This window comes from Colletotrichum navitas (genome assembly GCF_030913465.1).
Source record: "Colletotrichum navitas strain CBS 125086 chromosome Unknown LY79scaffold_1, whole genome shotgun sequence".
NCBI classification, from domain to species: Eukaryota; Fungi; Ascomycota; class Sordariomycetes; order Glomerellales; family Glomerellaceae; genus Colletotrichum; species Colletotrichum navitas.
Window position 1 is genome coordinate 1,131,830 of NW_026850547.1, and position 12,707 is coordinate 1,144,536.

The 12,707-nt window shown below is 56.7% G+C and overlaps 2 protein-coding genes across 2 annotated transcripts; both read right to left on the bottom strand.

Annotated features, from left to right (window-relative positions):
• Nucleotides 1–516: 516 nt before the first annotated feature.
• On the bottom strand, nt 517–1,387 carry LY79DRAFT_12935 (uncharacterized protein). Its single transcript, XM_060550838.1, has 2 exons — nt 1,119–1,387; nt 517–1,068 (listed from the first exon to the last, which is right to left on the bottom strand). The coding sequence occupies exons 1-2, from the start codon at nt 1,231–1,233 to the stop codon at nt 707–709; spliced, it is 477 nt and encodes a 158-aa protein (XP_060420769.1). The 5' UTR covers nt 1,234–1,387; the 3' UTR covers nt 517–706.
• Nucleotides 1,388–4,922: 3,535 nt separating this feature from the next.
• On the bottom strand, nt 4,923–6,821 carry LY79DRAFT_574618 (bZIP transcription factor; the record flags this gene model as incomplete). Its single annotated transcript, XM_060559611.1, has 2 exons — nt 4,923–5,967; nt 6,037–6,821. 2 exons carry the CDS (start codon nt 6,819–6,821, stop codon nt 4,923–4,925), a joined length of 1,830 nt encoding a protein of 609 aa, XP_060420770.1.
• Nucleotides 6,822–12,707: the final 5,886 nt, after the last annotated feature.

Sequence of the window (12,707 nt, forward strand, 5' to 3'; positions counted from 1 at the left end):
AAGAGGGCTCGGAAGCCGATGCACGGCCGAGGTATATCGACAACGCGGACGATGGGACTCTCGCGGACGTTACCGTCTTCAGGCTGTATGGCCCATCTTACGACACGAGAAAGAAGTGGTCTCTGCTCCGTTCCTCTCCTCCGACCCTGTCTCCAAGCTCCCGTAGACTCAGGGGCACAGATGGGCGTAGGGCCAACCTGTACGGAGGGGTCGCCGCGGTTCCTGAACGGGGGTTTGCAGGCAGCTTGGATGGGAGAGATACACCGGGGAGACGGTGCGATGTACTCGGTAAGACAGCAAGCCCCCCCCCCCATAAGACACTGCCGTCGCCCTGCATTCCTGGCAGCTCTTGCACCTGGCGACAACGTGGGACTCGCGCGTGCGGCCTTCGTGCGGAAGACTGGGGGGGGGCCAGTCACGTCTTCTTGGGGCGTCAGGGGAGAAGAGAACAACTCGTCGTACCGTTTCCCAAGTCCATTGCCCTCTCTTCTGACCGTTTCCTAAGTGACCTTCCGTCCTCCTCCGTCGCATGCCCCCCCCTGCCGAAACGGTGTGCGTCCGAACCCAGCCGACGCCCCGGATGCCAAGGATGCGAAAAACAGTCCAAGTTGTCATGATGGCAGATATACGTAATGCAGCTAATGTGTCGGGAGGGAGTAGTTGCCTGCTACGGGTTTTCTCTCCGAGAGATGCAGTAGCAGGTGCTTTAGTTCTCAAGAATGGGGCGAAGGGGGGAAAAGAGCCAGATCGCGGGGGGGAGGGCTGCAATCGTCCCGACGCAACTTTTTTTTATTATTATTTCGTGTAGAGCTTGGTTTACGTCGTATATTTCAAGCGGGATCGAGGGCGGTCCCCTTCTCAAAGCGCTAGAGCGCGCGGGTTGCCCAATGAGCGGTTGCAACGTCAGCAAAATCTCGCGCTCTTCTGCACCTAGACTCACCTTGGCCTCACCTCTAGGCCCGGAAACGAACTTTACCGGTCTCGATCGCGCGGGGTGCTTCTCCGGAAGGTGGCGGGCAGAGGGGGAGAGAGGGAGAGAGAGAGAGGGAGAGATGAACGACATCCGAACTTTTACGTGATAAGACGCCGACTCGTAACTTTGCATCATGACTGCTCACCTGGTCGTTGCCTTTGCCTTGGCACGATCCGGGCTACGAGACGAGGAGAACCGGGTAGCGCGTGTAGCGCGAGCGAGCGGCACACGCACGGGAGGGGTGGGCGGCCGTTTACCATCAGACCGCTTCTTCACCGACGGCATAAGTGCGCGTCTATCGGTGATTAAACACTCCCGAGGGCGGGATGCTCACGACGTGGGATCGCGGCGCGCCAACGAGTCGCTTTTGTCACCGGGGCCGTTCACCGTAGAGTTCGACCTTGCCTTAGCTACGTTTAGTAAACCTAACCTCCCCCTCCCCCCCTTTGGCCGGCGTTCGCAGCTGATTCCTCCGGATGCTTCTTGTTGGTGAGAGGAGAAAAGCCACAGCGAGGCTAAGATGACTTGCCGCATATCATCTATCACACAGATGTTATTAGATACACCACGCATGGCTGGGCAACCCGAGAAAACGACTTACATTCGGCATACGAGGACAGACATGCGCGGCGGAAGCAAGCAAATCCGGACAAGAGAGAGAGAGAGAGAAGGAAGGCAGGAGCATGTCATGTTCCCTCGCCCCCGCGACATGCCATCACCGCGCAGCAAGCTCTTGTTCCCGTGAGCGCGAGCCCAAGCATGCGGCCTCTGGAGGTGTGTCTAAGACATGCCGACAATCCAAAGACGGGGTGGGAGTTCTCGTTTTCTGCGCGCCGCGACATGGACACAGAATACCCTCTCAAACGAGCGCCACGCGATGAGCCACACCTCTCTCGGTCTCTTCCCTGCTTTCTTCCCCTCCATCTACCATGAGAGGATGCGTGTGTGTGTGTGTGTGTGTGTGTGTGTGTGTGTGTGTGCGCGCGTTTGCCTGCCGTCTTACCCTCCCAAAATCCCATCTCGGCGAGAGATTTATCTTGGCATCTCACCCAACGGGGGAGGAAGAGGAGAGGAGAGTCCGTAGGTATGTCGAAAAAAAAGCCGTACCATCCACTCGTTCCTCTATCGCCTCGTCTCGGGGGGGGCAGTCATCTCGCGATGCGAAGGAGCTCGTGCGTCATCAGCGCATCTTCCAGCATTTCCCTAATTCGGGGAAACGAGGCTAACACACGCTTTTCCAACCCCCCCATCGCCGTCCTCTGCACCGCCCGACCATCTCATTCTTAGCGTGCGCGTACAAGCGTAGTCCTCTTCACCCGCCAGAGGACAAAGACGACGCTACGCACAAGCTCCTTCGTCCCTCCCGAGCTGTGAAGCTCCAAGCTTCCGAACAATCCCATTCTCTCGCCAGCTCCATTGTCTTGTCTGCAGCTTCTTCCCCCCAGGGAAGAATAGTCTGTCTAGTCTAGTCATTCCCCTCCACCCCAAAAGCTGCACACCCCCGGGGTTCGCAAGGGCCCGGCTCTCTTACCCGCATGCCGCCGCCGCCCAACTTGACGGGCTCAGCCCACCTCGTCGCGCGCCGCGCCGAATCCGCATAATACCAATAACATCACAACACCTGCCCCTACCCCGAATTACCAACCAATCCAGGACCTCGGAAGACGTAAACAATGGTGGCGACGACGAGAGCATCGCCCCCCCCCTCCTCCGTCCCTTTCCCCAAAACTGAGGTGACCTCTGCCTGCCCGAGTGACCCTCTCCGAGAGAATCCTCCCCACCTTTCCGCGAAATCTACTACTACCTATTCCCGGAAAGGACGCAGGTCACTCACGTACTTCTTTCGCACCTCACTGGTCAAAAATCAGGTTGCCATTCTAAAATGTCGACATGGGAAAAAGGATGGTCCCCTCCCCCGCCACTTCTATACTGTATTGTATACACACTTACATCCTCTCTCTCTCTCTCTCTCTCTCTCTCTCTCTCTCTCGCGGAAACTGGGAAACGCAACAGGCAACTACTTCCACTAAGTCTAATAGTCCCCCCGTCATCATCTTATCACGTAGGGTGGAGAAGACAAGATCGCAACATACAAGGCAGTAGATCTTTAATAGACGATTTCTCTCAACCCCCCCCCCCCCCCCCCCACCGTCACCCATATCCGTAAGTCGCCGCCGTCTGCACCAAGTTAGGACTTTCCTACCGAGGCGGTTGGCAGCGGCGACGACGACGGCCCCGCCTGGGCTTCCCTTTCTCGCCCCTCCCTCCCACATCCCTAGTGGCGTGTGCCGTTTCCTCCCCAATGAACATGCCATCCAGGATGGAAGATGGCCGCATCCCCATCATCCATCATCGCGGCCGTTGCCTTCGTTCCGCCCGCGCTAGTCCATCTCCCTCGCTCTCCCTCGCTCTCTCTCGCTCTCTGTGACTCTCACCATGCTTAGCCGCCTGGCGTCTTCGGCCTTCTGAGAGGGCGACCCCCGCTGCTCTTGCCGAACCGGGACCCTCCCACCCCCCTCCACCCAAGGCTCCCGCAGGTTTCAACGATCAGCGACTCACGGCGACGGGGGGGCTTATTTTAGCCTTTCCCACCTCGAGAGGGGACGGGACACCCGGTGTCATCTGCCTTTCCCATCGTGATAGTTCGCAATGTCACATAACGGTCTGGATAAGTCACACGGAGAAAAGCAGCGGTGAGTTTGGTGTTGCGGTTCAGTCCATGTCATGTCTTTTTTCGGCATTTGCGAAGATGGGATTAGTAGCTACGCGGATAGAAAGGGGGGGAGAGAGAGAGAGAGAGAGAGAAAGGTGTATCGAGGCAACGGCAGGCTAGCCATGTCTGCTGCTCGTTGACCCGAGTAACCCAACCTAAACAATCATCTCCTCGCTACGCTAGCTGTTCGTTTGGCTCGTGAGCATGCATACTCGTTTGATACGTCTCGCAAGAGTTGAGCAAGAAATACTGGACAATATTATTGATGGGTGGTAGAACAAAAAAGCGCTTTCTAAGAGCAGTGATGATATTTCGTTTCGTTTGACTGTCATTGATTCATGAGATTCGTTTCGACTCATTTCCGTTTCCACGTTTCGTCGCGAGACGCTCTCTCGTTTCTCGTCCAACAAAAAAACAATCTGCAAATGTGCGCGGCGCACTGCTACTGCTGCTGTTGCTGCCGCTGCCCATCTCCTTTCAACAAAAGAAATGAGACTCAAAACAAAGGGAAAAAAGAAACTAAATCGCAGTCCCGTCCAAACACCTTGCCTCCGCTCCCTCCTTGTGAGATGACGTCCCTCATAGTTTGTGAGACCTGCTCTCCTCCGATGAACCCAAGATCCCTCCCCAACTGACCCTCCTCTCTCATCCCGTTCCCAAAGCCAACCGCCCCCTTCCCGGTTTCCCATTGTATAAACATCGGAAAAGGCTGGCCGTCCCGTGTTCCCTTATCCCGGCCAATCGCCCACTCACGAACCCCCCCCCCGCCTCGCCTTGAAAAAGCAGTAGATACCAAACTAGATATGTGGAGAAACACAGTGATATCAAACCAGAATTTCAAGAATGCTCGCTCGCTTGCTAGATACCGAGAGGAAATGCGACATGTTGCCAAATCAAAAATGAAAAACAAAAGAGAATAAACAAAATATCGATAAAGAGTATGTCCGAAAAGCTTCGACCGTTGGCGGTGAAAAGAGGTTTTGTTTGGTGCGTGAGCAACATTGTATGGCTGAGTGTTTTGTTCCGCGGGAGCGGTAGAAGTGTATGACGAGCTTCGGCTGAGAAAGAGACGATTCCACACACAAAAAAAAAGATATGGGGTTATTTTTTTGGGGTGGGGGGGCATGTGTGTGTGTGTGTGTGTGTGTGTGTGTGTGTGTGTATGCATGTGAGTGCGCTACTGAGTTGAGAGTTGTTGAACGTGATGATCATGTATCGCTTTTCGTCTTGTCTTCATTATTCGTTGGCGCCGGCTTTGGCGCTGTTTCCTTCCGACACCATTTTGGCAAAGTTCCTGACGACTTCGCTGGGGATTTGGTCCCAAAGGAGAGATCTAGTGTAGACCTCGGCCGCGGACTGTTTCGTGCTCCGCATCGCCGCGAGGGCGTCAGCGAGGTTCTTGCGCCCTTGGCTCGTGGAGCGCTCGGGGGCGTTGTTGAGGAAGTCCTGAGAGCTGACGCCGTTGTACTGGGCAGCCGAGAGGCCGAAGAGCTGCTCGTTGGCCTGCTCGTCCGTGGGCTGGGTGAGCGAGTCGCCGAGTTGACCGAGCATCGAGGGCACAACGCCACCCATCGAGGTGTCGCCCATGGATACGGCCGAGTTGTCAACCCATGAGCCGCCAGAAGGCTGAGGAGCGACGGCGTTCATCGTGTTGGATGCCCCGTTGATGCCGGCGTCCTTGAAGACGTTCTCGAGGAGCGTGGCGGCTTCGGCACGGACGTCTTCCGACACTCGCGGGATGGAAGGGGTGGAGCGGCTCGACAGGACAAATGCGCCCACGAGGAAGAGCATGAAGAGGATACCGCCCTGGGACGAGGACTTTTCGGACTCGGCAGGGAAGGTTGCCTCGGCCTTCTTCGCCGGGACGACCTGAAGCTCCTGCTTGACTTCCTGCTCCATCGAGTACTCGCCGAGGAAGTTGACGTTGTCCCAGGTGCCGGGCATGTTCATGCCGTCCATGTCGTCGTAGCTGGAGACGAAGGCATTGTTGGAGGGGGCGGTCATGGCTGCGTTCTCGAGACGCTGAACGTGGTCGGTGAGAACGCTGACCTTCTTGCGGAGTTCGCCCGTCTCGATGGTGTGGGCGCGGATCATCTCCTCCTTCTCCATAGTAAGCGATTCGATGTATTCCTGGTTGAACTGCTTCTCCCTCAGAAGCTGCTCCATCTGCTTCCTCATCTCGGCCATCTCCTCCTCCATGTCGGTGAGAACGGCGGAGAACTGCTTCTTCTCATCCTCCAGACGTTCGGTGTGCTGCTTCTTTCTCTGGCGAGAGTCAAGCCTGTATCATGTGTTAGTCACGGGCATCCCAAGCGAGAGAGGGAGATGTGTGTCGAAGGGGTTCACTCACGCTGCCTGTCGATTCCTCAACAGTCGCTTTTGCTGCTTCAACTCCTTGATCTCCTGCTCATCGGTGGATTGGGCGATGAGTTGGTCGATGTTGCTCAGGTTGCGCTCGGCCGGGATGTCGAAGCGGGCGTTCTTCTTCCTGATACCGTCGCCCCTCCTCATGTCGTTGTGAGAGCGGATGGCGGGGCTTCCAGGGCGCATCTTCTTGGCCATGGATTCGGCTTGGCCGAGCCAACCCTTCTGCGGAGAGGTCGGGATGGACTGGTTCCCTGAGCCGATGGGGGCAAACATGTTGATCTGGCCGGTAGGGTTGGTGAAGGGCGTCTGGCCTTGGGCGGGTCTTTGGAACATGGGCGTGCTGTTGTCGTACTCGGCGGGCATGCCATCGAACTGCTGCAGGGGAGTGCAGGAGCCGGACGTGTTGCTTAGAGACCAGGGGTTGCCTTGGTGGCCGAAAGGAGAGGGCTGTGCATGGTCGAGGCGCATGAAGGGGTTGTTGTTGTGCGGCTCCATGAATGGGTTATTGGACGGCACTGATTGCATATCGACCGACTGCCAGTCTTCTGTTTTGGGCGAGAAGAGAGAGCCGCCGACGGCGAATGATTCTCTCCGGCTACCGGCCATGGGAGGCGACATTTCGAGACCCGAATCGAGTGCGCTGTGGTCCAAGATGTTTTCGTCCAAGATGCTGTGGTCCTCCTCTTCGTAGTACTTTTGCGCTTGTGTTGTGTCTACAGTCAAGGGTGTCGATCTGTAGTAGGCCGGCATCTGGTATGTCGAGACCATTTCTGGTATGTGTGGTCAGCAGTCGGGTGATGACTGCGGTTTTGTGCTCTGATAGCAATGGTGCCTATTTTTTAATCTTTTCCGTCGTGTTAGTCGAGGGCGGCGGTGAAGATGGTCCAGGGTTTATTTTTGGGATGGAGTGAGATGTGGGGATCCGATCCTGCTGTGAGTGACTCGCGGGCGAGGGCAAATGCGCCTAAGGCTGGCCGTGTGGATGAAGTGATGAAGGCGGTGGATGGGTGCATGTAGTGAGAGAGGAGGGGGGGAACGCAGTGGGAATTTGAGCTTTTTGTCAAGATGCCACAAGATGCAGATGCGCGGGCTGGAGTGAGGGCAAGCAGGCAGGGAAAAAGCAGAGGGCGGAGGCGGTCGAGCGGGATGAGTGATAAGAGAGGCTGGTGGGGATGGGATGGATGAGATGGGATGGGATGAGAGGGCGCGCACGGGTGGAGGGTGGCCGGAAGTTTTAAAGGGCAGAGCGTGCAGAACGAGGGCAGGATGACGAACGACCTGAAGGGGCAGTTGGAACACACTTACAGGCTTGGGGGATCGGTTCTTCTTTTCGTGTAGTACGGAGCTGCAATGCACTCCAGATCTTTGTGGCAAGTCGAGCAGGTCAGTCAGACACAGGGCGGGGGAAAGCCTCGAGTATGTATGTACGGGAGTTGATGAGGACCGGAGGGGTCGTGTGCGTTGGTGTATGTGTGTGTGTGCGAGTGTGTGCGTGTGAGTGTGCGAGTGTGAGTTGAGAGGGAGAGAGAAGAGGTATGTGGAAGAAGGATGGATGATGGGACAATAATAAACAATTGTGTGTTGCAACGATGGGGAGATCGTCCAAGATGGGGTGCCGGATGTATGTATGTATGTATATACGTTTGTATGCAGTGTGCGAGTGAAGAGGGATGGGTTTGTATTTTCAACAGCAAAAGCGGCACGGCACCTCTGCGCCAGTCTCGGGATGTGAGGTACTTGGTCGTAAACGGTGGGGGCTAGGTACTTCCTTGGCTTCGAGAAAATAATACGGTAGACATGGGATGGGGGAGGAGGGAAGAGGAGAGGTGGGTCGCAGTAAGGTAAGGTAAGGTCGTGGGTAGTGTGGAAGGTCAGGCTGGACCGGGTCTTGATCCTAGTCCAGGGTTAAAGGGCCAGTGGGGAACGAAGAGAGACCGAGCCGGGATGGAGATTCGAGAGTTTGAGCGAGAGACACAGAGAGGGGAGAGCTTGCTACCGACGGCTAGTAGTGCAGTACGGTACGGTACAGAGGGGAGGAGACGGACGGAGTGCTAGGTGTGGAGAGAGAGAGAGAGAGAGGGAGAGAGAGAGAGAGAGAGAGAGAGAGAGAGAGAGAGAGAGAGAGAGAGAGAGAGAGAGAGTGTGTGTGTGTGTGTGTGTCTGTCTGTCTGCTCCTGCCTCACACACACACACTCTCTCTCCGGAAGAGGGCAGCCCACCGCATTGGTGGGTGTATGGTCACTCGTTTGTGGAGGGTGGCCGACAGATGGATGGAGTGGGTGTGTGATGAGCGAACCCAGTCAGCAACCAGATAGCAACAGACATGATGTTCGCGCGAGTGAGAGAGACGGAGGGAAAGCACACTCTTTGGCGTGTACCTACACTAGTCACATAGTGGGAGCGAGAGTGAGAGTACCTACCTAGGTAGCAGACGGAGAGAGATCATGAAGCCAAGGCAAGATATCTCTCCTCTTTTCCTTGCTTCCCTGGATTCCGGGCCCTTGACAATGCATGTCTGCTACACGCTGCTTGTCCCTGTCGTGGTCCTTGTTCCCTCCTAGACAACGGGAGATGAATGCCCTCGGGCATCTTGTCGGTGTGTCCTGCCATGATGGATTGACCCAGCCATGGGCGAGGACCGGGTCGGCATGGCAGAACGAGGGACAGGTAGACGGCGCCGTAGAACGATTCCTTGGAACAAGACACGGGTAAACCAAGGGGCGCGGGTAGGCAGAGGATAGGAGCATTGAGCATTGAGCAGGGATTCTGTTTGGCATTAGACCGCCTCGAACTATCTCGTCACGGACTCTATCAACTCGATAGCGCTCGCCGTCGTCCCGCGGTATGTGCGTGTGTCTGTGTTTTTGGTACGCAAGGGAGGCAGGCATGGCAGGCCAAGGTACCGTTCAGCTTGCTAAAGTAGGCGAGGTACGCCGAGGCCGAAGAGGCTTGTAGTACATACAGCAGGAAGCGCTGCGGGGCTTACACTACGGTGTGTTTGGGGGCCTTGATAGTACCTAGCAACGGCAAAGCAAGCAGGGAAGGACAGGAAGGTAGGTACGCTGAGGTAAGGAACGAGTTGGAAGGCAGGTACGTAGGAGATGACTACCGTACTCTGTACCTAGTGCTCAGACTCGGAGAGAGAAACCCAACCCCACGCCCAGTCGATGCGCTCCGACTGGATTCTCTGTGCGCTCAGTCGGTCAGTCCTGTGGCTCTCCTCTGTTCCAGAAAAGCATGGCCGGGTATGCGGGTGTCAAGCTGGGTACGACAGGCTTCGGCCGGCGAATGAGGTCAGTGGTGAAAAGTGAGGACGACATTCTCGACGTTCAGGTCGTGACCTCGATGCGCCGGGTTCAGATGGACGGGGATCTTGCCGGAAGACACAGGCGAGCGGGGAGGGTCAGTCGAGACGAGACGGTTCGGCCGCAAGCCGGAACCGACCAATGGAGAACGGGAGCAAAATTTGGAGGGGAAAGAACAAGAGGATTTTTGGACGGGAAAAAAACTTTTGGCCAAAAAAGTCACCCCCCCACAAGATGGAAGGGGGAGAGGCAGTCAGGCTTGGTGAACGTAAATGGAATGGCGGTCACGGTCACGGTCACGGTCACGGTCAGACGGTGGGGGTTGGGTTCGCAGCTCAGACCAAGGCCCGTTCGGCATATCGTTGATCAGAGAGGGCTGGAACAGGGAAGGTGGTGGCATGAGACGGAGGGTTTGACAGATGAGATATGATACGGTAAGCCATAAAGCCACCGTTATTGGAGACGGAACCATCACCGTTTAACGCCTCATATCATAGGGCTCAACTACCGATGGAACGTCTGATTGGAGCACCGGTACGGGCTGTAGGTAGGTAGGTAGTGCCTAGTACTCCGTCCGTGAACCAGGGTGTACTGCTCCCAGCAGCCCGACACTGGCGACTGAACTGGGTGAGAATGACGTGCCTACGTATCTTGACGGGCGAAGCCGTTGTAATGACCAAAAACGGAAGGAAAGATGGGAAGACACGAGGTGAGATGGGCCGTGAGTGGTTGTGAGCGACGGGCTTCAAGGGTCCTGGGGAGGAAACAACATGACCTTGCATCCACTGGACGAGACGGCGAGACGACGCGACGGCGAGACTGGGCCGGCAGCTCTCTCTCCAACAGGTTGGGCATCGACGGCCGTTCCCTCTCCCGCGATAGGCTCACTGCCCGTTGTTGATACCCAAAGCCCAAGACGTGACCCCTTCAGAAAGCCCAGTGCAGCCCTCCTGCATCCATTGACAAGCCACTGTTTCTCGTCTCGCTGTTCCTATTGCTCAGCGCTCAGTGGGGTGATCACACGGGTCTACAGATAGACAATGGCTACAGGCCAACGGCGGTACGAATATCTAAGTTTAGGATGGGTGGGATCTGGCTGCTGCTTACTTCAGCCGCCGCGGGCGACACGGCCAGTACGTATCGGCTTCCTTTGGGGGGCATGATGCTATCGATTGATTGTCATGCTTGGCTCTCCTTCCGTATCATCGTAGCCAAACCAGACAATGAGGCAAGCCATGACAAAGGCGGAGCATGGCGGGCAGCCCACACCTGTCAGTGCGATAGCGCGCATCCTGTTTCTCCGTTGACGATAGGTACGGCCGGCCAGTGGCTCGAGCACCTCCTTTGGGCTCCAAGATACCTAGATAGGTACGGCATGACGAGTCCCCATTCAGAGTCGCATCGTCCAATGTTCCCAATCATCTGGTCAACCACACCACTCAACCGCACGGTTGGAGAGGTCCAGGAGGACGAGCACGACGACAATGCCCCCGATCCGATCGATCCCTTCGTCGGGCTTGGCTGGGAAATGCCGTGGAAAATTTTCTTCTCATCAGACTCGGACGCCCCGTTTGTTCTCCCGATCCCGCGAGACGCAATGCGCAATCGGCCAACCTCGTCTACTGTAAGTCGGGATCATGCTCGTACCCTCGGGCTATCGCTCTCAGCCACATCCCTGATACACCGAAAGCCACCCATCGCCTACACCTCGGACGCCTTGGCCGACGGGCTCAAAGTCAATTCCAACATCGGGCGACACCATGAGGGGGCGGCAAGCAAGCAAGGAAAGAAGAGTAAAGGGGCGAGAAAAAGACGGTGGCTGGGAAACCAACATCCGGAACCACCCTCCCACCAAATCCAAGGCCGCCGGTGATGCCCAAGCACGAGTGTCGACAGCGGCCAGCCACTCAGCCTCGAGAGACGCGTGAGCCCCAACTCCACTGTGCTTCATGGCCGCATACAGAGCGGCCCGTCACCAGCTTGAAGACCCTCATTCTGCTTTGTCGGTGTGCCGTGGTGCTTGTTTCGGGCCTCGTCGCCCAGAGCAAGTGCGCGCGGTATGAGCAAGTATCTCGACGCCCCCGGTGCCGTATCAGAGGTACCTTGGTCATCACCTCGGCTGACCTCCCCGTCGCTCGAACCGAGGCGACGAGGCCAACTGGGAGGCCATCGTGTGTTTGGTCAGTAGGCCATGACTGATTCATCACACGCGTTTTCGCGTGTTGCAGCGCGCCAGACGACCTGGGACTAGGTAGGCCAACGAGAAGGAGAGAGGGGAAGGTCCCCACGCCGTGCTGCAGGATCTCGCCGCGTCAGAGAGATCCATCAACGACGACGTGAATCATGCGCGACTCCACCGACGTGCCCCCGGACCACACACGGTGGTGAAGATGCAAAGTCGGGATGCCGGAATCTCAGACTTCTCCCGCTGACACTCGCACCTTCCCACGCTGCCCTGCCCGCGTTTCTCGCACCAATCCGGTAAGTAGACCCGCCTCCTCAGCTTCTGGAAAAACTCGGCCACCGCAAAAGCCGGAAGGAAGGAAAATACCTAGCCAGGTACTTACCTACCCGGGTACCTAGGTATGGAAGGTGGGAAGGCACGCTAGGAAGGGGGAGGGGGGAGCGTGACGGCGCCGTTTGAAAAGTGGGTACATGTCTAAAAGTGACCCGCTAATGGACCTGCGCGGTCCCCGTCGCGAGCCAATCGTCCAAGTGAGGCGAGCGAACGAGCTTTGCTACAGGACAGGAACGGGTTGGAACCTGCAACATGCACTTGCATTGTCGATTGCTGTGAATCCTATCCTTGGGTCCCTTCCTGTGGAAGCCACCGTTTCTTCACCTTTCCCAGCATCTCGTCTGCCAAGCCAGGCCGAACCGCCCGTGGCCGTATCGATTCCTAGGTAGCTACACACCTATTCTAGGCTCTTACCAATAGGTCCTGTGAGAGCGTCATCCACACACTACACGTGTCTGACCTTACTTCCGCCGCGCCCGAAGTACCTACCTGCCTCCCTTACCCTCCTACCTAGGCCAGGCCGAGGCCAGCAGTCCTGTGAGAGCTTGCTTCATGTAACACCCAATACGTCGTCGTCCCGTCTTGTTTTCTCTCACGCGTTCCTGGCGACGGAGCCCAACCCAACCTGTGGCCTAGACCTGGCCAACTTCGGCCAACGACCCTTAATTTGAGTAACTTGATTCCGCAGCCGCAGCTTCAGACCGCCAATCCTGCTGTTGGATCGGCGTCATTGACACAGAGTACGACAGGAACACGCCTCTCTCTGGGTCTCGCTCCGATACGCCCAAGACCTCTAAGCCGGCGCTTGTTGCGCCGGCTGGCTCATCCACA

What these genes read in the sequence shown, in the direction of transcription:
- LY79DRAFT_12935 (XM_060550838.1), bottom strand. Translation starts at nt 1,233, where the DNA reads ATGGTAAACGGCCGCCCACCCCTCCCGTGCGTGTGCCGCTCGCTCGCG. An exon ending in AAGGCAAAGGCAACGACCAG is followed by an intron (nt 1,069 to 1,118) that starts GTGAGCAGTCAT and finishes ATCACGTAAAAG; the next exon opens with TTCGGATGTCGTTCATCTCT.